The sequence below is a fragment of the Manis pentadactyla genome, chromosome 10 (assembly GCF_030020395.1).
Source record: "Manis pentadactyla isolate mManPen7 chromosome 10, mManPen7.hap1, whole genome shotgun sequence".
NCBI lineage: Eukaryota > Metazoa > Chordata > Mammalia > Pholidota > Manidae > Manis > Manis pentadactyla.
The window spans coordinates 125478040-125501342 of record NC_080028.1 but is presented as its reverse complement, the minus strand read 5'-3'; the positions used below and the strand labels follow the sequence as shown (position 1 = coordinate 125501342).

General features: G+C 50.7%; 1 protein-coding gene across 6 annotated transcripts in view; it reads right to left on the bottom strand.

Annotated features, from left to right (window-relative positions):
* Nucleotides 1-22753, bottom strand: part of PDPK1 (3-phosphoinositide dependent protein kinase 1) — a 66104-nt gene extending 43351 nt beyond the window's left edge. For 2 of the 6 annotated variants that reach the window (XR_008992301.1, XM_057487643.1), the window contains exon 1: nucleotides 9187-9698. Coding sequence is in view for 4 of the 6 variants with exons in the window: in XM_057487643.1 (XP_057343626.1) it covers nucleotides 9187-9258 (72 nt within the window). In the remaining 2 variants the exon portion in view is untranslated. Of the gene's footprint in view, nucleotides 1-9186; nucleotides 9729-15836; nucleotides 15987-20254; nucleotides 21467-22577 lie in introns of those variants that run through there. The other 4 variants (XM_057487645.1, XM_036920584.2, XM_036920583.2 and 1 more) reach the window with 4 other exon arrangements.
* Between the last annotated feature and the right edge of the window lie 550 nt (nucleotides 22754-23303).

The following is a 23303-nucleotide window of genomic DNA, read 5'->3' as shown; positions in this document are numbered from 1 at the left end:
CGCTTACAGCAGGCAGACGCCAAAGGCCCAAAAGGCTCTGATGAAAACAGCGCCACCACCCACTGCGGCTGGTGCCCTAAACCCATGTTGCTGTTAGAACGTTTTTGGAAAGCAATCCGAATCTGTCAACAACCCAACAACAGGACAGTTGTCAATGAGACACACAGAAACACTGCAGAGAAGTGGGTAGAAATACAGTTAGGAACTTAGGTGGGCATTAGAAAAAGACTGACAGTGTCCGAGTTCAATCAGAAACACATAAACTTGTACCCACAACCACTCAAAAAAAATCTCTTTTCCAGCTCTGTCCCTGAATTGTTCGAGCAGTAATTTCATTAGCCTACCAACCACCAGATTGTGAACTCAGGGCAACCAGATTTGTTTCTAACAGTACCCCCCATTAAAAGAACCCAGGAGAACAGAAAAAATACAATCAATATGGTCCTAATCCTTTGCTATGTCTGAAAAGGAGGTGGCCTTTACAACTGTCTCTGGTAGGAGGAAAAGGCAAGGAAGCTGGCCTGGAAAAACCATCAATAAATACAGCTAATCAGAAGAGGCTGAAACTGGGAAAAATCATGAGCCTGTAGTGATACACACAGGTTATAAAGTTACCTAATTGTAACATAAAAGCAGGTTGAATACAAGTGAACACTTAATTGTATACAGCTGAATAACTAAGGGAGTATGGCCATACAGAAATCTGTTTCTTGCACTGTATATGTCTGTTCATAAAGGATAGACAAACTTTCTCCCTCCATTTGAATAGAGAAGGGATACACAGAACTACAAATAAGCTGAAGTCCTGCAGAAAGTGCACTAAGAATAGGAAAGACAGGTGGGCATTCAGGAACCAGCCATTGCAGCAGGTGACAGCTCAGCCACCACGAGAAGAGCTAACAGAGACACTCATCTTGAGATGCACAAAAAATCTAGACAGAATATCCTGTGACGCAAACATGATGAGGCTGGAGGTGGGAAGGAAGGCAGCAGATGGCAAGAACAGGCAAGAGCCTGGACGGTCCATGCAATGCCATTTACACCTTGGTCGCACTTGTGGGCCAGCCCCAGGAAGGCTGGCTCAGGGAGGACGCCCCAGAAGACCCAGCACATCCCAGCCCGCAGCCAGCGGGCCTTCATCACCTGCAGGGCTGCACTTGCCACTGCCCCATGAAGGGAGGTTTCTTTTCACTGTAACTCCAGGCAAGGTACATAAGCATGAAGGAATTAGCCAAGCACACAATATCAATGAAATATGAGAATCGACTACTTGACTTTATAAAAAATATCTAAGAGAACCTGATTTTTTAAACGTGACACACAGTGCAAATGTGACCAGTGGTGTCGGCCCTCTAGCTGGGCTGGGAGTCCAAAGACCACCATTTGTTCATGGAGAACTGCTGTCTTCTTGAGTACTCTGTGGCTTGGAAGTAAGCCAAGTGTGCCACAGACATTTCATAAACACTCCATCTCATGAGAGGCACCTAGGGTTGGACCAAGTTCTGGGGTTTAATCAGCACCTTAATTATTTTTCCCTAAAAATAAGGCATACAATCATAACACAATTATAATCAAATTCAGTAACCTCTCTTGAAGAGCGGCAGGAACTTTCTATCCTCAGGCAGTGGTGAGTGAGGAGAGGTCACAGTCGCCAGGCTGAGGCCCATCAAGAACAGTGAAAGGCCTGGATTGGCCTCACCAGAGACCCAGAGTGCACTGCGCGCCTCACGGGCTCCAGGACATGGCCAGGCCAAGTGCGGACCCTCAGGCCCTGGACTGAGGGGCTGCAGGACTGTGTGACCTGTAGGGACACACAGGAGGGAAGTGGAAGGAGCCAGCACTTCAAACAGCGCAGTCCAGGGCACTACAGCACTGTCATGAACTGAACTGGACAAGGGCAGTGTCACTGGCCCCCGCCCCAGTGGGGTGGGGGGGGTCACCACCAGCATTGGCCATGCTCTGCCCCACCCACTATGTAAACCAGGTCAGCACAGGCCTGTTTAGGCCCGCCCAAGTTCACCCATACACCCAGCCTCCTAAAAAGCAAGGAGACGATGGAAGAGACACATGGGGCAGTAGCAAACGTTGCCTTTAATTCAAAACTGACAAATGACCTGAGGAGTAAATTCCCAAACATTGTAATTTAAGTAACAAAATGTGATGAGGTTATTCATGGACATGGAAGAATGTAACTGTACATCAACATGCTCCAGGCCCAGTGGCCATCCCAGCAAAGGCACAGGCCTATCGGTCCCATGGAGGTTGGGGCGCAGCAGGGGACAGCCCATTGCTTCTCCACAGTGGGCACAACTGCAGCTCGGCGAGGTGCTACAAGCGACACCGAAGAGCAATGAGGGGTTTCTCACAGGGTCAGCCCTGATGGCTGAGGAGGCACAGCATCGGTGGCCACAGGAAGCAAGGGGCACTGAAGAACTGAGCGTTAACAACCTCCATTACACCGGCGAGCCAACACAGGCCAGGCGTGCCTAACACGCAAGGAGGGCTCAGGCACACTTACCAAGAGCAGTCTTAGCTCCAACTTGCCGACTGCCCAACGAACAGCGTCCAGCCCATGGACAGCAGCCCAAAGACAATGAGGAATGTCTGATGAGATTCTCACTTACAACGTGAACTCCTAAGAGCTTTCTTTAATAAAGTGGTTTCTATGGTTATGAAAAAGGTCTCCAGAGCAGGTCCTCAAGGGAGAGTACTGTCCTTGAGAAAATTTGGGTTTGCACCCGACCTGGGCTAGGCCAACCCTGCAGAGGCCAACCAGGCAGGCAGCCCTCAGCACGCACCTCTGCCCATTCCTGGGCCCCACAGAAGGCTGCCAGCCAAACGATGAGGTAGGCTCTCTTGCCAGAGCTGGACCTGGCCTGCAGATCCTGTGACCCCAAGCAGCACCCGGCCTGGTACTGCCGAGGGATGAAGTGGGTTACTGAGCTGGATAGAACCTGCAGGCTTCCCCTCTGTCATCTGTCCACAAGTGAGGATGGGAAGCCCCATGCAAAATGCCCAGGGGACAGGCGACACCATGAACATGGAGGCCTGTGCACAGAAAGACCGTGCGTGGGGTGTGGAGCACTGGTGCTGCCTGGGGGGTGGCAGGGAGGGAGCCAGGTTGCAGGTAGAAACAGCCACAGAAATGGCACTACAGAGCAACCATTCTCCCTGCAGGATTTCAGCCTCCGATGAGCTGCTTCGTGTCAGCACATTGGGATGTGAAGGATTTTAAGGCTGATGTTGCAGCAGCCCAGCCCAGCCCAGACAACGCCTGGTCAGCCCCAATGGCCTATCTAAGCCCCTTTCCCAAGCAGCGCGCATAACCCATCCAGGAGCAGTGAGCATGAATATGGTAGGCAGCTTGGTCCATGGCTGCCCTGGGTGGAGGGTTACGTCTGGGGAGCTGCCTGGGCCACACTGAGGCATAGCTTATTTGGAGGGAGCCCACCACCATGAGTTCCCAGTGTTAGGAAGTTTGGGGCCCCACACACATATTCTATTTTGCTGGTTCTCAACTGGGGTGATTCTGCCCCAAGGGGACACTTGCCAATGCCTGGAGACATGTTTGGTTATCCTAACTGGAGGAGGGAGAAAGTGTCAGTGGCCTCTAGTGGGTAGGGGCAGGGAGATGCTGTCAATGTCATACTGGACAACAAAGAATGCGCAAGCCCAAGCACCCACAGCTCCCAGCTAAGAAGTCCTGTCTATCCTTGTAGAGTCAATCCCCACCCCAACCAAATGTTCAGTGGCACCCCTCAATGCACTCCTGTGGGCAGCACAGCCCTACAGTCACCCCCTAGAAAAGGAGGGAAAAAGAACTACAAGCTCAGGAAGCTGGGGTCCCGGGAAGGGATGCACCCAGTTCAGAAAAGGTTATATAACAAAATCCTAATGCTGGGTTTGGGAAACAACACATTCATGATCCAAACAGTATAAAATGGAAGTAATGATAAGGCTTCACAGCAAGATTCCCACCCTGGCATGTGCCTATACTGAGAAACACCAGACTGGAGCAGAAAGCGGCGCACCCCCAGTGTGCTTTCGGCCCTCCAGGGCCTAATGGAGTGCAGGGGGAATGGGCACACCCCAACAAGCTGAGGTGACACCCAACTCCCTCAGCACCCAGTCCCACACCAACAACCAAGAGGGTAAGCATGCCCAACTGGCAAAGATGCCCAAATCGAATGGCACAACCCCTGCTCACAGGAGAGCATCCGGCCGCTCCTCCGACAGCAGCTGCAGGGGCGGCCCCAGGAACCCCGCAGGGGGCAAGCCCTGGCTTTCTTCTTCAGTTTTTGCTGGACTCCGAGCTCTGCTGGCCACACACAGGTTTTGGATGGAACTCAGCTTGATAATGTTACTTTCAGATGCCAACCTTTGACGTTTCACTCACTGTCAGATTATATCCAATAATTTCTGTGATTTAAGAATTTTCTTTTTTTTTAACTAACAAAGCAAACTCAAAGCAGGTATGAAAACACAGCTAGGAGCCTGCTTTGATCGCTGTGAAGAACACTCCGTTTCTTCCACAGTAAAGCAAATTACTGCAGAGTACCGGCCAGATCATCAGCCAGAAAACTGGCATGAGAAGCGGCTGAGCGCAGGGACCTGCAGCCTCCCAGGCTGTGGGGAATCACATCTCCCGGAAGGAGCAGCCCGGGCAGCAGGGAACAGGGCATGAAGACTTAGGACAATCCTGTGCATATGTTCTTACTGTGCCCTGTGAGTGGTCTACCACTGCAATCTTAAGAAACACTGCTCTCTATGCTTCACAGAGATAAAGGTTTTAGCCTAGGCTTTTCCCACCTGTAAACATTAATGCACCTGATGCTAACTCTCCCCTGTACAAGCTGCCTGGCAAGTTCACGCAGCCCAAAAGCACAATTCCAAGGAGAGGTTTGAAGGTGTTAATAAGCCTCTCCTTAAAGGGACACACACACAACCTTAGTGTAAATTAACATAAACTCATCAGCTGTCTTACTTGCTTGGCATCTGGCTCCAATAGCACGTTCTGGACAGGTGCAGAACGCTCTGGAGCCTGAGCTCAGGCATGCCAGCTTTGTGCCTGCCCTTTCCACCTCAATTCCCAGGACTCCACTGCTGCCGTGCCCCAGCGCCATCCTCCACTTCGCTCAGCAGGCACAAGGTGTTGGTACACAGCTCAGCACACCCGCAATGCTGCTGCCGCACCTACAGTTCTAGAAAGTAAGGAGAGCTTGCAGACCCTTAACCCTCCAAGCACAGGCCCTGGATGACTGTAAGTACATCTTCCTCTCTGAAGCCAGTTTCTGTTACTTCACAGAAGTATGTGTGCACATTTGCTCATTAGTTTCCTGAGGACATAATTATGTCATTAACCCAGCTGCTCAGTGAGCGTGGCCACCATGCAAGCACGGGTCCTGGAACATGGCCGTAACACAGACAGGCAGACATGGCCCCCATTCCTAGGAGGCTACATCCTAACAGGGCACTGGGTCCAACTTCATTTACAGAACTAGCCAGTTAAAGCTGTGGGGGGCCATGGCAAAGATGGACGCATGCTGGGGGTACAGAGCAGCCTTCTGTACTGTGTACCCTGGGCCCGGAGCACAGGGCTGGCGTAGTGCTCTCAGGTAGAGGTCAGAGGGCTGCAGCACTGGTCTTGGGGAAGGCAATGACAGGGAGGGAAAGTCGCACAGAGAAAGCAAACCATAGTAATAGCTAATCACGCATCATACATTTTAAGTTTCACTTTACCCTAATGTTTCAAACTACAGCAACCTGCATGAGTCAGAAAGAAAACCCAGACATTCTGAAATCAACATCCAAGTGAAGTGTAGAAAGAACTTTGGGTTTTTGAAATAGCAATAACAAATGATGTAATACAGACACACACCCCTGCCTTTCCATCACATGCTTTATGCGAAACAGGGCTTCCCCAAGTGCCTCACAGCAGCATCAATGATTCAAGGCAAATGCAGTGCCCTTAAGACCATACTGCTTTATCTACTTCATCAACAAATATCCACTGAGCACCTATGTGCCACATACTGTTCCAGACACTGGAGATAAGAGAACACACCCTCAAGAAACCCATTTCTGCATGGTGGATGGAGCCCCCCTAAAAATAAAAAACAGGTTAAGATTTACAGTGTGTCAGGAAGTGATAATTACTGTGAGAAAAACACAGCAGTGAAAGAAGACAAGATGCAGGTGGTGCAAACTTAAATGAGCAGACAGGCCCTTACTGGGCAGGTGGCATCTGAGCAAAGATCAGAGGAGGCAGGGAAAGGTCTAAGGACACCAGGAGAGCCTTCCTGGCAAAGGACAGGCCAGTACAAAGCCCCCGAGGCAGGGAAAGATCTAGATTAGGGACTGTCCAGCTTGGCCCGCAGCACTGGTCATCTCCAGAGAGAACCCGAATGCCCCAGAAACACCCCTCCTGGGGTCACTTCTGGCACTTTCAAGCCACAAGGGGAGTAGCCTGGGAAATGGGTCTGCCAATATGGGGCCCTGGAACCTCCTGGACTGGTGTCTGATGGCAGCCTAACCACAGCTATACTGTCCCACACCAGCCCAGGCTCCAAGATGCTGGCCACAAGACCACTGCCACAGTGATGTCCCCTCCACTCCAGCGTCACAGGTGTGATGACACAGGGGCCTATTGCACTCAACCTTCCTCCTCCATGGAATTTCACAATTTCCTTCCTGCACTGGCCACAGCACGCCAGCCAAGCCCCTCAGTGCAAGACCAGCTCTCAGGGACCCTCCCTGATGGAGAGATGCTTGTAAGGTCAGCTCGGTGCTATGCTCTCTTCCCACAGCACAGCTCCTGGCCTGGCTATATTTTAATGAATCATTTTACTTCTGCAGTTAAAGAAAATGATGGCTGCAATACTGCCTTTCAAGGCTTTAATTGTGAAGTGAAAAGACTATGAAAAAAGCCCTCTTCCAGTGTGAAAAGTCCAAATGTTTATTTGTGCTATAGCTGTTATTCTAAAGGGCTTTTTTTTTTTTTTTAACACTTTGAGTGGAAATGAAGTTGCATATATAGCACTGTGAGACCATCTGCCATGATCTGGGGGACACTGACAGGAGGCCCCACTGGGTGGGGGTCTTGTCAGGCTCTGGAGGTAGCCCTTCCAGCCCCCCAGCCCTGAGCCCTGGGGAGATAGCACAGCCTAGGTGACCCAGGACCTGCAGGTGAGTCATTCCTTCCCGACACAGTCCAACCAGCTTGCCACCCACGTATGGTAAGTAAATACTTTTGGTTACTCAATAGCTTCTGAAATTCAAATCTCTGGAAAAATTTAAAGCAGCAAAACCCTAAATGTGATGGCCCACCATCCCTGTCCTCCCTAATAAAATGGAGCTGGTCACAAGAGAAGTTCTCAAGAACACGGCCCCCTGCTGGGTCCCACAGGCACGTGTCACTACAAGGGTTAGGACAGCAGGCCTCTCCTACAGACATGTGCTTGGGCCCTGAACCCAAAGCCTGCCTACATCAGTATCACTCCTCTGCCCCACCACCCCAGAAGTCCCCGACAGGCCTTGCACCAGCCTCTGTCCCTCCCCCTGCCCCCCCTGCCCCCCTTCCTGGCACCAGCCCTGCCCCGGAAGTGCTGCACCCCCTCCCATTCTGTCAGAATGAGCTCCTGCAATGGTCCACTGCTGGGAGGCACGGGAAGTACAGACTGCATGGTGGCAGCACAGCTCTCCAGAGAACAGGGCAGGGCAGCTCTTCTCACTTGGACTCAGAATGAGTGCCTTTGACACCCAGGACCTTTGGAGCCTCTGAAAAGTGGGTCTCACTGTGTGCCCACAACTCTACTCAACGTAAATCTTGTCCTAATCTGCTAGCCTGTCCTGGAGAATCAGAGCAGGAGTGCCACCTGCTGCGCCAGCCCCCACCCCGCCCCTGCCACCCCCACATCCCCACCCCAGGTGGCTACACGGGGTTCAGCTTAGGACCAAACCACCCCTTTGCAAGAGTGCCTCAGACAGGAAGAAAAGCCCAAGTTTTAAACTAACTTCCACATGAATTTGTTAAAAGAGAGTCCACCTGTAAACTGGGAATTTTCTGTAGACTCAGTTTGTTTCATAAAATTTGTATATAAGAATTTCAGAGTTTCAACTTCTTTAACTTTTTGAATATTAAGTTTAGCAATCTCCTCTTAGAAGTAGAAACTCTCAAGGGAAAATTAATTTGAGATGGAATTACATTTTCATATCCACCTGTGGGTAAAATTGTAACATTTCCAGTATATTTTTCCTGGCTTTAGTACATTTGCATATATCAACAGGCGCTCATGGGTGGAGAGAAGTTCATCTCCATATCAATGGGTAATTACCTGGGCGACGGAGGCCTTATCAGTACCTGAGAGATGATGGGGAGGGTCGGTTTTGCTTCTGTCCGAGTAGGAAAGAGGGAAGGGCCGGGACTGCAGTTTGTAAGGAATAAACGGGTTTTAAACGTTCTGTCTCCCTTTGACTGATTTTGGTTTTTAGGATATTTTGCCCTGGGATATCCTTTCCCCGGACTTACACCACCAAAAACATACCAAGGCTCAGTTTAACTAAGTAATACACTGCTCAGCCTCTAAGAGACTTTAGGAAAATGTCAGCATCAAAACACCCAGCATCCAACATTCAAAACTGCTAAATGTAACGGACATTTGATTGACAAGTAGGTAAAAACTGCAAAAAAACTGGGGCAAAGGAAAACAAATGACCTAGAGATTTCTCCCCACTTCCCACCAAGTCTCACACACAGACACTTCACCTCTCCCAAAGCTGTGGACAAAGCTTCATTAACCCTTAGGAGACTAATTACCAGGTAGATGGAAGCTTACTTTGAAAATACAGAGCCATATATTTTTAAAGCACACCTCCCAGTCTTTAATCACCCAGTGGCAGGACAGCACTGCACTGGGCAGACAAGGAAGTGGGGAGGGAGACAGGGTCAGGAGCCACTGCAGTGTCTGGGGCACAAGCCACTGCCAGCAGCCTGGGCAGCTTCCAGGGCCTCCTGCAGCTACACAGGGAGGGGCCCAGGATAAGAGAAGCTTGCTTTCTTCTCCAGAATGGTTCAGAGGGGTAGTGTGGATGGGAGGCGCATGGTTTCTCCTCCTCTGTTTTAAAGTGTAGTTTACAACACCTTACAATGAAAAGTGATTTATCCACTCATTCTACTAAGATACTCACTGAGCAACGAGCAGGAGCCCAGTCCTCCCAGGGTCTAGGGACCAGAAGAAAAGAGGTTGGTGCATGGGTCATCACCAGGAGGCAGAGGACTTGAATTTGGGGGAAGAGGGCTGACTGATGTTCCTCAGATCTCTCTGGATCTTTCTTTATCTGGCTCTATATCTTCATCTCTTCAGGAAGGATAAAAGGCAAATTAAGCAAGGCTTTCACATGAAGGATTGGCTCGGGAGTTTGAAGCTAGACTTGGGGCTGGTGTCATGAGAAACAGTCTTTTCATCCTCAGCAAGAGGCCTGACAATCTGCACGGGGATCAAGGATTCAAAGCTGGGGGCCTATGTATCTCAGCAATCCCCACTAGGTTCTTTACACACGTCTTGGCTCTTAAATATTTTTGAAATCCCAGCTCCGCTCTTCACCAGCCATCTGACCTTGAAGTTATGTCACCTCCCAGTGGCTCAGACTCTTCACCTCCCGGCTAGGGATAAGGAGCACAGCCGGCCCAGGCTTGCTCTGAGCACTCAAGCCCACAGGGGAGTGCCCTACAATCACTTTCATGATTAAATAACAAAAAAACAAAGTTTTCCCAGCCAAGGGTCCTCAGATCACAACAAGCTCTTCAAGGTCAAAATGAAGCCCATCCCCCTTCCAAATGGTGTTTGTTTATCTGTGAGTAACACTAAATTAAACATATAGTGTATCAGAGGCCCAATTCTACCTCTGAGGCAGTAAAAACATATAGGAAGGCTGAGCTCCCTAACACACAGGAGTGGAAATGAGACTGAAATCAGAGCTTCTATGATCAAGATGCCATCCAGCAGCTTAAGGTTCTAGCCAGCAGAAAGAGAAAGGAGCCCAAACTCAAAAAGTGAAGCTGCCTTTCAATGCTGCCTGGGAGGTGTGTGTGCCCTGGGCTCTGACCTGCACGGGGACAGGTACAGTCACACATCACACAGCGGGAATACCCGCTGGCCCCTGCATAAACGGGACATGGGAGGCTGCCCCACATCAGACCAGCTCCTCCCCAAAGAGACACTGCTCTCGGGGTGGCTGTGCTCACTGGCAAAGATCATTTTGGTAAGAACCCCCTCCTCACCCCAAGCAACCCCGCAAAGCTAGGCCCCACAGCCACTGCTGCCTCCCCCACTCCCTGACTGCCACCGTGAAGAACAACTCCAGTAGAGTAGCAAAATCAAGGACCCAAGTTGTAGGTGGGTAACTTAGCTGATCCCATGGGTAATCATGGGAAGAGGTTGGTAACATCGTCTCACCCCCTGGGCTGCTGGATGCCCACAACAGATAGGAGCACTAACGCACTTTGATAACTGGGCAGAGCTCAGAGGGCAGACCAGGCGTGGCAACTGCCTACGATGACAAGGGGATTCTTGCACTGGATGCCTACCTGCATGTGCTCCTAACAGACCGTGCCACGTGCTCTGCCCACACTGGCCTTTGATCACGGGCAAATAGGGAGCTGGCCCACCTGAGACAAATGGTCACTAATGCTCTCGTGCAGCACAGCACTCAACAAAATGTAGCTTGTCCTAACCAGTGTGGCATCACACTTGGGAACTAAAGGTCCAGGTGGCTGGCTGGCTGGATTTAAACAAAGCCCAGAGTAAGACTTTCTACTGTTCCATCGAATAGGGTGGAGAAAGGAAAGGAAGGGAGGGAGAAGCATTCAGTGGGATATCCCCAAGGACGGCCACTTATTCTGTCCCCCTTCTTTCCTCCACTCCCTTGCAGTTCTGAGGCAGGAGAGGCAGGCAAGGCAGGCAGAGGAACACAGGTCAGGGCTGTTTGCTGCCTGAAGCCTAGTCCTCAGGCTTCACAGATCACAGGTGTCAGTAAGCACTATGTCCCTTCACTTTACCAAGCTGCCCTGTCAACATTTAACTTCGTACGTATGTGACAAACATACTGTGAAGCGCTGAAATACAAGATTCTTTCGCATGGACACCGAAGCTCTTACTGCCTGCACTTTGGACCTACCTAAAGCCATACTTCACACACCATTAACTGGGTTAATGTGAGCATCAAGGTGGGCCCGGAAGGTAGGCAGGAAGAGCACCATCAGGAAGGCAACTCAGAGGGCTTCTAAGAACCTAGCGAAACCCCACATTTAACAAGGATGGTGGGCATACGTGAGTTTATGTTCATTCTTTAAAGTTTCCATACAATTATATACACCCCATATAGATATAACTTGAACACTACTGCTTAAATTTAATGAAATGTCTTTTTTCTCTACTTCTAGAAATAATAGTGCTTCTGCCACTCACTCTTCTGTATATGTTTCATATATTATCACGGTTAGTCCCCACCACAACTCTGAGGGGTGAGGACCATTGGCCCTTCTTCCAGGTGGGGACACTGAGGCACAGAGCAGTCCTTGTCCACAGTCACATGCCCAGCAGTGAAGCCATATTCAGACGCGAAGCTCTCAGCCCTTCCCAGTCAGCACAGGCCGCCGGGGACCGGTACTCCACCTCAGCCAGGGGATGAGGATGTGGGGCCCTGACCCGCAGGGCCTGCCCGGGAGGCATTCAGTGATCACTCTCACAACACGACCTAGACTTGTGCCCCTCTGACCTGGCAATTTCTCTACACAGAATCCAGGGGAAACAGTCAGAAGTTCAGACTGATGTATATTACAAAAACAATCATTAAGAAACAACCCTTAACAACTGGAAACAGCCTGCGCATTCCAGGACAATGGTTACTATTGCTTACCCGCCAGGGAGGTGGGGCAGTGAAGAAAGCCAACTGTGTTCAGTGAAAACAGCAGCAGGGAAGACTGCTCAGGTACACAATAGGGTCCTGATTTGGTTAAAAAAAAAAAAGCAGAAAGGAAACAAGGACAACCTCTGGGTGAAGGAAAGACAGATCTTCCCGTTGGCTCCCTTTTAACTATTAACCTTGACAGCCGCGAAGGCCAAAGTCCGACCTGGATGGGGTTAAGCAGCAGCACGGGAGCCCAGCAGGTGGTGGCCTCTGAGCACCTTATCAACGGCCTGCCCCCAACCGGGGCCTGACTTCTCCATGGGACCCACTCTTAAGCTCTCTGGTTTCACCAGCTTATTCACTCAAAAGGGACTCAATGTATTTGCTAGTGAGCAGACGGATGAACTAGTACCTTGTACATACAGATCCTACGTGTGGGGCAGAGATAGTTCACACCCGCGGAGGCCCAGCGTGGAAATCCTGTTACTGATTTTCAAGCCCTTCATCATGGAGCTGTATCAGAAAAACAGCAGCACTTCAAAGATAATTAATCCAATCCATATAATTAAGATTCCATCTCACAGCCAAATAACCTTGGATAAATCTAGAATGAATATGCATTAAAAGTTTTACTCAGAAAAATCTATGAGTCAGAAAACAGTATCAACAGGTTTTTGCCTTCTGTCTTACTAAAATTAATAATTTAACATATTAAAGTTGACAACTAAGAAAAACTGAGTTTCTAAAGTCACATCAATCATATGCCACTTAAATACAAAGCTTTCCTTGGGAATTAAATTCATTCAGCAAACATTCCTCCAGCCCCATCTAGCTTGGGAACTAGATCAACAGCAGGTCATCTCATGATTATTTGAGGCCAGCAGGTGCTGAGCTGTTTCCCCTCCTTGCAACCCTGGAACCTCCTCTTTTCCACTCTCCAGCTTCTGACTCTGGCTTCTTACAGGAAACCTGCCTCAGCCACCAAGACCAAAAGGTCAAAAGCTAAAATAAAACCTAGAGCACATGAGCACTTCCAAAGAAATCAGAGCCTTTTTCTGGGTTCCAGCTCTACCAACCCCTCCACTGCAGCCCCCCTCCGCCTCCCTGGACCTCCCTGATGGGCTAGGGACCCTCAGTGCTCCCCGCCATCTGACTGGGCAGCCCACCCCTTCACCTCCCCTCACTGACACCCTCTTCCTCCACATCCCCGTGTCCTCAGCCCCGTGTGGACCGCACTGCACTCCCTACTTGCCGGCCCAAGGCTTGTGTACCCTGAGCAAACAGCACCTCCCCCTGCAAGTTACAAGATCCTTGAGAGCAGCAAAGGGACCTGTGGGAACTTCCCACAGCTCCTTAAAATGCACTGGATTTTGTTTACCTCCCATCAGTGTTTCCCACACATAAACATATCACCACAATGATATGGTAACTGTTCCAGTAAACCTAACAATTATAAGGAAAATGCCGAATTAATGTGGTCAAACTCTTGTTTTTTAATCCTCAGAAGCTTCTCCCTCCTTGAAATAGGAAAAAACAGAACAAAAACAAACCCCCAGAATGTCCCCAGCCATATGAATAAATGTCATCTGGCAGAAACACCCCTCCAGCAGAGTAAACTTATCTGGTTTGCAATGGCAGAAAGAGAGCCAGCTTATTTTTCTCAGAGAATGCCTATCCTGACACCTGAACAGGCACTATAAACACATGTTCTCCCTTGCTGGACACCCTATCTGCAGAGGTTGAATAAATAGTTCCTTATTGGGAACAACAGTGCTGCTGAGACACAGAAGAAACTCTGCCCCAATGTAGGGCCACCTTCCCCAGCAGAGCCTCACCACATCAGTAGCATGCAGAGGAAGAGCTATTTTGTCTGGCACAACGTTCATCCACACCTCCACCAATCACCAGTTTAGGGACAGTTACCAGACACAAAGGAACGAGGAGGAAGGAAAGAAGGGCAGGCAGGCAGGCCAGTCTCTACTGCACCTTCTCCTGGCCAACTCCAAGCACCTGACACATACCGTCAGGCGCCAGAGTCCCGGGGTGGACCCTCGACGCCCCGAGGTCCACCTGCCTGTTGCCACGAGCTGCCACCACCATTCTCTTAAAGTCCTTTGCCCTAAGACCCGTGCCCTGGTCTTTCTTCCTACCAATTCCTACCTGCCTAACTGCCTTGTTTTTGCTGTGTTTGGCTATGTGGAATGGAGATTGGAAAGGCTAATCTGGAGATGGGAGGGAAGACAAACCAAACTCATGATTTATCCTGAAATGCTTATCTTCTGAGTTCTGAGCTAGAAGAAACTCCAAACTCTGCTCTTGGTTCAATCTAAAAGCCCCAAAGTCACAGTCCACAGGTTGGTCTGTGACTCAAGACAAAGGTCTTTAAATAACAAACAACACTGTACCTCACTTGAAAGAAAAAAAGCCCGAGGAGAACCTGTCAAAGCTGACCACCACTTTCACAAATGCTAGTTACACAAACCTACTCTCCCACCTGCAAAGAGGGGACGGCTGGGACCTGAGCCAATTAGATCCCAAAGAGGCCTCCAAAGGCTCCAGGTGAATGTGGGCCTGCCCGGTTAGAATCCTGTTTTATCCATGAGTTTAGGCTCACTCTGCACCTGGAGACACTTCTGTCCTTGCAGTGACCCCAGAGTGTCCATGACTGCAGAAAGAGGCCAGAGCATACAGGCACCTGGACACCATGCCAGCTCTGACTGGGTTACATAAGTCAGAATCCCTCCAGATCCCAAGTGTCTTCATCTGGAAACTGGAAGCATGAAGGTCCCTTCCAAAATAAAATACTGTGGTCATCCTATGACACGCAAACAGCATGTACCAGAGAACAGAGATGGGCCACTGCCGGACTCCAGGCAGTAAGGACTACTCTTGTTTCACCTTGCCAGTGCCAAGCCACCTGGACATCAGGTACCTCTGAAAGGATGCACTAGGGGCACCCCACCTCTGTAAGGTTCTTCCTGAGCCCATAACTCTAGTCTCATCACCAAAAGTCATCAGACAAACCCAGACTAAGGGGCGGTCTACAAAATACCTGACTGGCACTCTTTAAAAAGCATCAAGGTCATGAAAAACAAGGAAGAACTAAAAAACTGTCCTAGACCAGAGGAGACCAAAGAGATGTGGTGACTAAATGCAGTGTGGTCCCCTGCAAGGGATCCTGGACAGTAAGAGAACACTGGGAGAAAACTGATGAAACACAGCTCTGCAGTTCAGTTACTAATGTGGTGCCAATGTTAATTTCTTAGTTTTGACAGATGTGACATTGTTGTGTACATTTAAACATTAGGGGTATTATGGGAACTCTGTGTTGTCTTTGTAATTTTTTATATATTTGAAGTTAGTCCAAAATCAACTTTATTTTAAAAATAAGTTCGTTTGGAGGCTTTTTTGACAGTTGCAAGCAAACTTCAATATCTGAAATCCTATGTCATTAAAAACTTGACTCAAAGCTCAACACTGACTTGAAAAACATAGAGCTACTGAAGGAAAATAATAAACACTTTAAAGGAAGGCGGGAAAACTAACTCAGACAAAGATTAGTATAAATTTCCCAATACCACCACCTTCTTTGTTTTGCATTGTCCAAAGTCTTCTGTGTTCGGAAGCAGAGCAGGTCTCCCTGGAAAGTACTAGCAAGCAGCTGGCCTGCCCTTCCTAGCATGAAAAAGGTGCTCCCTCCGCCTCCTTCCTCCCCACTTGGCCACTTCTCTGCTCCCCTGCCCTCTGGGCCACCCCTGCCAGGAAAGCCCCTGCTTGGGGCACCTGGGTCCCCGTTCTCCTGCCCTCCTCTGAGCAGCCCCACAAAGGCCCGCCACCCTTCCTGGCAGGGCCCTGCCCTCCCCTTCTGACACCCTTCAGCTGCTGCCCGGGGCCCCAGCTGGCCAGGCTCACAGCGGGTGGACACTCACTAAGATGCAGACATGGTCTTTTGGCCCAAGGATTCCTTCAGGTGATGAGCAAAGAGCTCTGTTCTTTTGATGCCTCTTCTCCTAATCGGACCAACAGTCCATCTTCACCCACTTCCACTCCAGACATACAAAACTTGGCGTCAGCAGCTTCTGGACAGAGGATTTTTCTCAGATTAAGGAAAGAAATGCATTTAGATTTTCAGGTTTTTATTCCTTTAGGAATGAGAATAAAATGCATTCACAAATAAAATCTATATTTAGATGCACATTTTTAAAGCAGTATATCTGATAATAGCCAGCTATGTACATACAATCAGTAGAAGACTATAATTTTGACCAATGGGGGAAAAAACATGAAAGAAAAATGCCAACTGCAGGAAGAAAAAGTAAGTTAACAATGGAAAATGAGGGTGGTAAATGCTGAGCCTCAAAGACCACACACTGTGGGAATAGTTTCTTTGCTCAGCCTCCTGTTCAGCCAACTGACAGGCCGCTGAGAGAGAAGAATGCAGAATGGCTAGGTGTTCACCCTCAAGGAAGGAAGCCAGTAAATATGACAAGACCCTGGAAAGGAGCAGCTTCCAAGCTTCTTGACCGCCTCCCCAGGGCCTGGCTGCTGTGGCTCTCCAGATCAGACCTTCCTGAGAGCATGGTGAGCAGACCAGCGTTGAGGCAATTCTCCCACCAGCACGGCCCCCATCACCTCCCAAAGCAGAAGTGCCCGCAACACTGCTTGAGGGCCTGTGTCTGCGCCGCTGGGTCTAGCATCCCATTTGTGCTGGCCTCCTCCTAGGCTGGTGGCTCTCTCCCGCACTGCACCCCTGGGGCAAGGAGGGCTGCTTAGATACTGCGCACTGGGGTCGCTCTCAGGACCGAGGAGGGTGGCACCTCACACACCCGGGGCCCTCACAGCTGCAGTGCTGTGGCCGCACCCACCCATGAAGCACATCCCCCCATGGGACAGGACACCCAAAAATTAGAGGAAAGGCAAGGCTGGGAAAAGCCCTCTGACCTTCCCCAAAGGTGGCAGCGGGGTGCTGAAGAGACCACAGAGAAGGGTGGCTGTTTCCCTGACAGTCCCTCCATCATCAGGGAAGAGCAGCTTGGCTGTGGTCAGAGAACTACTAGAGGGATCCTAGTCCTCAGCTGGGGGCCGCCAAGAAAAGTCCTCCCGATTGGACAGCTGCCTTGGAGTGGTGCCTCCCATGCAGGGTCCACATCGCCCACTCTGGCTCATCTTCAGGTTAGGTACTCAGGGTCTGGCTGCATGAGGACCACGGTCCACGGCAGGCCTCACCCACCACAGCGGCAGTGCCAACACGGAGAGCCTCAGCCCAGAACACTGTATGGGTGACACTAGCATTATGCAGACCGAGACCTAACCCAACATCTGATCACAAAAACTTCCCAGGAGGGCTACAGTATAAAAAAGGTACCAACAGTTTTGACATATAACCTTTCAAGGGTCAGACAGGTGATATAATACATACAGAAAAAAAGAGTTATACCCTTTTAAAATTACATTTCCTTAGATAATCAAGAAGTGAAACATGAGTCCATGTTTTTAATCCTCTGACTTCTTCCTAGTTTGAAAAGTTTTCACATTAGGCATTAAATAGGCAACGAACAATTGAGGATAAGACCCTCTACCCTGCAAATGTATGCAGCTCTGAATGCAGGGGAGTCAGAATACACATTCAGGACTCAGATATATTTTTGTTAATAAATAGCAAAGATGCTAAGACATGTGACACATGTCCTGCGACACATGCCACAGGAAGCCCAGGTATGAGAAGCATGAGGAGGAAGCGTGAAAGAGTAACAAGCCACCTAACGAGTCAAGGTCTAGAGAGGCAGGACATAAGGATGTGCACACCGGTCTAGAGAAATGGAGCCCTGGGCGTAAGTAACCCTGGCGCAGACCAAAGGTGAGAGTGAGAGACAAAGCTAACTGGTCAGAAAAGGCTACACAGCCACAGTGGGGGTTTCCTCTGGGAGGAATTTCTTCAGGCAACAAGGAAAGGTCTAAAGAGGGGATCCCAGCAGCCAAGAACACCCTGGACACTCTCCGCGGCTGTCAGGCCACAGGGCAGGGGTGTCTGACGAGGCACCCTCACCGCAGAGGAGCAAAGGTACAGGTCAGGGGAGGTGGGGGAAGTCACAGGAACAATGAAACCTGAGGAGCCCGCCAGCAAGTCCTACTTCCTCCCTCTCCAGGAAAGGGGGAACTAGGCAGAAAGTGTGTCAGTGTTCTGAGGCCCGCCGAGTGTGTGATGAGACCGCAGTGTGGCCATCCCCCGCCAGATGGGACTGCTGCCCTCCTGCAGGACAGCACCCACAGCCACCTATATAGCCCAGTCCAAACACTACCCTACGGGGCCCCAAAAGCAAGGTCATGAGGCACAACCTGCTCCCTCTGGGTGGGGCGTTCCTAGGTCCACTGCAGGCCCTGTACTCCCAATCACCCAGAAACAGGGAGGGGGAACAGAAAAGTTGCTTTCCCACAGGTTTCCACTGCAAGTCAAAGCACTTAAGGGAAATTTCAGTGAGACTTCAGGCTTCCCTATGAATCTTATCAGCCCTTCTGATAGTATCCACTCTACGGCTGTCACTTTGAGAAACAACTCCTGCTGCAGTAAAATTAATTCCAAAAGAGAAAAACAGGTTGGAGAACAAGACTTTAACAATGCATTCCTTGTAAAAGCTAAGCTTGTAGCCAGATGAATTCTGACTGAATTACCCAGAGACACACACGCAGTCTCTCAGCAGCCCTCTCCGACACGGGCAGACCTGCCACCAGCTCCACAATCATGCCCAAGGCACAGACCTTCAGCACAAACTGCCACAGCACCCAGACACACCTCCCAACTGTGCCTGTAAATATTTCAACTCCCTGCAGGCTGCAAACTGATCAGGGCATGCTATCCTGTCTGTGGGACAGATGGCCACTGAGCCATCACGAACTCCATGCCCACCGTCATGAGGTCCCTCAGCAGCACTCTAGGTGGAAACCACCCTTGTTTGTTCTTCTGTGGGCCATGTGCCCGGCCACCGGCTGCCCACGGCAGGCGGGTCCCTCCTTTTCACAGTTTGCAGTGCTGTCAGTTTCCACTTTTGTGGCCTGTGTCTAATCCAACTATTTAAACAGAAACCTGAATCAGTTGCGCTGATAAGGGATTTGAAGCCCACAAACATGAATCCTTTGAAATGAACTAGCTCTTTCAACACATTCAAAATGATGTGAAATTTCTTGGAAGTAAAAATTTCAGTTTAAATCAGGAAAAATTTATCAGCCGAAAGGATGACAATGGACTCTGTGCCAATGTAAACACACCAGCACCGAGCACTGAAAACGGACCCCCGGGAGCCATTGTCAGCCCAGCAGGCTTCTCTCCTCCGGGGCACCATCATCAGAAGGCATTCCCCATACTATTGAGGTAAGTGCCTGTTGATTCACTAGAGACTGGACACACAACTGGTTCTCAGTGTTCAAATGACTTACTCAAGGGTCCAGTACCATGTGAACCAGTGAAGAATGGGCCCCGTTACAGAACACTGTGCTACTGAACAGGCCTTAGCAATACAAGTCCAACACTCACAGCTGCACAGCAGCACTTCCTCCAATGACCTGTCCTTTGAACCTGCCTTCACCACAACTGCGCTCCACACCATGGCCAGCTGGCATCACAGGGCAGACACACATTGGCCCTGGCTCTCACACCTGCTCAGGGCATGTCCTGAGTACCAAGTGGCCCTCAGCAGAGGCTCCTTGCTCTAGTCACAGAAGTGAAGTATCATGGGACTCCATCAGTGTCCATTCTCACAGAAGATACTCCTTAGGAAGTGGCAAAGCATGGTGCCTGTGAAGACTCTCCACACACAATAGACTCCACAGCTACTGCTGACCTTACTCAGTGCCCTTCACTTCTGTGGTGTTTTCCAGTTCATCACATGCTTGCCCTGCATGCACTCAAACCTGGCATCGGGTGGTACAGATTGAAAAGAGGGATGCGCCCAGGACACTCCCCCAAACATGCTAGAGGCAGCCTAGAAGCCGAAATCTGCTTTGTAGAGCTACTAAAGACCTATTTTCAGGCCCCACATCTCTACAGGATACTGCTGTAATCCTTCTTATGAAACGTGCTGGAAAGTAGAGCAAACCTACACTTCCACCTCTGATTAGTATGGGGACCTCACCTTGCCAGCTCTGGATTCAGCTCAATAGCTGTGGGGCATCATGGGGCCAGAAATACATCACATTACACAAGGCCACCAAAGGAAGAGCTACTCAAAAGGGAGTGTGAAAATCAGAACCCACTTCTGTCCCCACCACCTTCTGCACAGATGCAACCACCCTTGTAAAAGATAGAGCCACCCTAGAGCATGCAGGGAGCCACCCTGCCTAAAGGCCCATGTACCTTTAACAAAATTGTTGCATGATGCTTTTTTCCAAGGGGAGGATTCCAAGCCTCACCCATTCAGAATATCAGCCCTCAAATAAGGATGAATCGGAGCCTCTTTCCAAACAGCTGCTTTCTAACAGCATGAGGCTGAAACAGGCTCCGGGGGTCACGGAGTTCAGCCATCTGCCCAGAGAAATAAGTATGCTTTCCTTCCGTGTGAAGTCCCTCCTGCCTCCAGCATGGCATGTGGGCAGAAGCCAGGGGAAGATGACCTTCCTCAGGCCAAGTGCTATGCTGAGCTGCCCAGTGAACCATTACATGAGGGACAGAGAGGCAACTGGCCTCTGCCACCACCTAGACACGGGTTCAAACCACTCTATTTACCATGCAGGTATGTAACTTCTCTGCACCTCAGTTTCCATATCTGTAACACAGCAGCGACACCTACCTCACAACACTGTTGACTGAAAGCCAACCAGCAAGGCGTGAGCTACCTGGCAAAGTGCCCGTCTCAAAGTAAGTGCCCGTCTCAAAGTAAGTGCTCAAAAAATGGCACTCACAGCCTCTGGCCCACCTTAGAATCAAACTAGTCTGGGCCATTTTCAGACTTCTCAACTGGTACTGCTCCCCCTGCTGACTGCAAACACTTAAAGAGGAAAATTAATTGGGACGGGGACCTCTCCTACAGTGTCACCTTAAAAATCTAGATGCAAACTCATTGGAGCAGTGCAAACCAGTATGTTCTCAGATAAGAAATCCAAGACTGAGGGCATCTCTCCCATTACTGATGAGAAACATGGCATATTCACACATAACATACATGTTGGGGACTCTAGCTGATGATGTAAACACAGAAGCCTAGTTCCTCTCACCTCCAGGTGAGGAGGTCTAACCTTTGTCCTTCAAGTCATTTTTTCCCTTTCTGGATTCCGGCGTTTTTGTACTAGAACTAGCAAGACTGTGAGAAAATATGCTCTTCTTCCTACGGACGCCATGGAAGTACACACCCTGCATTGCAACAGCATCACTGTACAAAAGTTCATTTTACAAACGTCCAGGTTATCGTCAGCCCCAGCCTCCACTGAGGTTCGCCAAGCAGCCCAGGCATCCCAGGTACAGCCACACATCTCAACCGTCAAAGACATCCCTTTGCCTTTCACCATTTTTCTCAACTGAACAGGTCCTCCTCCTCTTAGGCTCTGGATTGTCACCCATTTCAACGAAGCATTGTTCTTAACCTGAAATCCACGGGAAAGCTGCAGAAGGTTTCAAGAGCCTCAAGTAATTACAAAATTCGGTGTAGCTCTGCATTTTTCTCAGGAGAGTACTCATACCTTCCATCAGATTCGCCAATTCGCTCACGACCCCCCAGAAAGATTAAAAAAAAAAACAAAGCCGCTGTCACAAAGCTGTATGTCAGAAAATAGGGAGTCAGGTGCATTTTTGGAACTTCCTTTGTTTAAGAGATTTGCTTTTAGAACCAGATTTTGCAAACTGTCTAGATATGCTTCCATCATCCACTTCACATTTGCATACAAGATATAAATCCTTATACCATCTTACCAAGCCTCCAGAGTGTAACAGAGAGAAAATATAAAATCACTAGGGATACTTTTAGTAACATAGAAAATACAGAAACACTAGCCGTACTTTTAGCAAAACATTTAACCCAAGTGTTTTTCCTTTTCATCTCCCTCTAAAATCCTCCTCCCTGTCACGCTCACTTTCCCTTCGGTGGCAGGTTCCAGCCCGGCCTCCCGGGGGCTTCCCACAGTACTGATGCCTGGGCCGAAGCGGAGCCTCAAGCAGGAAAAGCACCCAAATACCGCCCCGCAGGGCCGGGAAAGGAGTGGACCAGACTCCATCCTAGCCGAGAATCGGAGGGCCCAGAGCATCAGGTGCTCTGATCAAGAACTCGCACCTTCCCGCTCCGCTGTGAGTAGGGACACGGGGACCCGTTCCAGGGGAAGACCCAGGGCGTCTCCTCCGCAGACGGAACGAAAGGTAACTCAGAAGCCACGGCTGCAGGCTGCGCCGAAAACAAACTTTCCCAGCACTTCCACCGCGACGGGCCGCTGACACCTCCTGGCCTCCCGCGCTCTCCGCGCATCTGTCAGCTCCCCTGCCCGGCCGGCGCCCGCCGGTCCGGGACCCGGGCTCCCCGCGGCGGCCGAACGTCGCCCACCAAGCCCGCACTCCGAGGCCAGGCCGCCTGGCCGCAGGTGAGGCGCCGCCCGGCCCTCGGGACACCGGGGCGCCCCGCCTCGCCGGGCCCCGGCAGTCGCCTCGCTCGGCGGACTGGCGGACCGGCGCGCCTGGGCGGCCTACGCACACTCACCAACTGGCTGGTGGTCCTGGCCATGGGCCCCGCGTCGGCGCGGGCGTCTTCCCCGCAGCGCTGCGCGGCTCACCGCCTCCTCAGCGTCCTCCTCCCCGCAGCGGAGCCCCAGCAATGGCCGCCCTCATCCTGCGCCCAAACCGTCGCCCACCGCCCCCGGCGCCGCCCCGCCCCCGCGCGACGCTGGGCGGGATTTCCGCCGCGCCCCGGGCCCATTGGCTGCACCCGCCGTCTCTCCGCTACCGCCCGGCCCGGCCCCGCCAGCGCTCCCGCGCCGCATTTCCGGGTTGGGGCCCGGCGGGCGGCCGCGGCCCGGCCCCGCCTAGAGGGACACCCCGCGCCAGCCAATCCCGGGGCCGCAGGGCGGGGCCAGGCGGGGGAGGGGCGAGCTGTCATCCCGGCTTCCAGGCTGGGAAACTGAGGCTTGCTGGGGCCAGACCGGCCAAGGTCACGCCCGAGGCGGAGGCGGGGCTGGGCTCCGACCCACGGCTCGGCCTCGAAAGCCGGGCTCTGCGTAATCACCGAAACACGCAACTTTACCAGTTACACAACTGAGAAGTGTTCTCGGAAAGCAAGTCGGGCTATAAAGTCATGTTTCTGAGGCAGAATACAGTATCTCTCATCACTGCTTATAGTCCCAGGGACACCTTCAGAACTTTCCTCTTTGTTTATTAACTTTTTTGCATGTTATTGTTGATGGTGATGTTATTGTTACTGACATGTTAC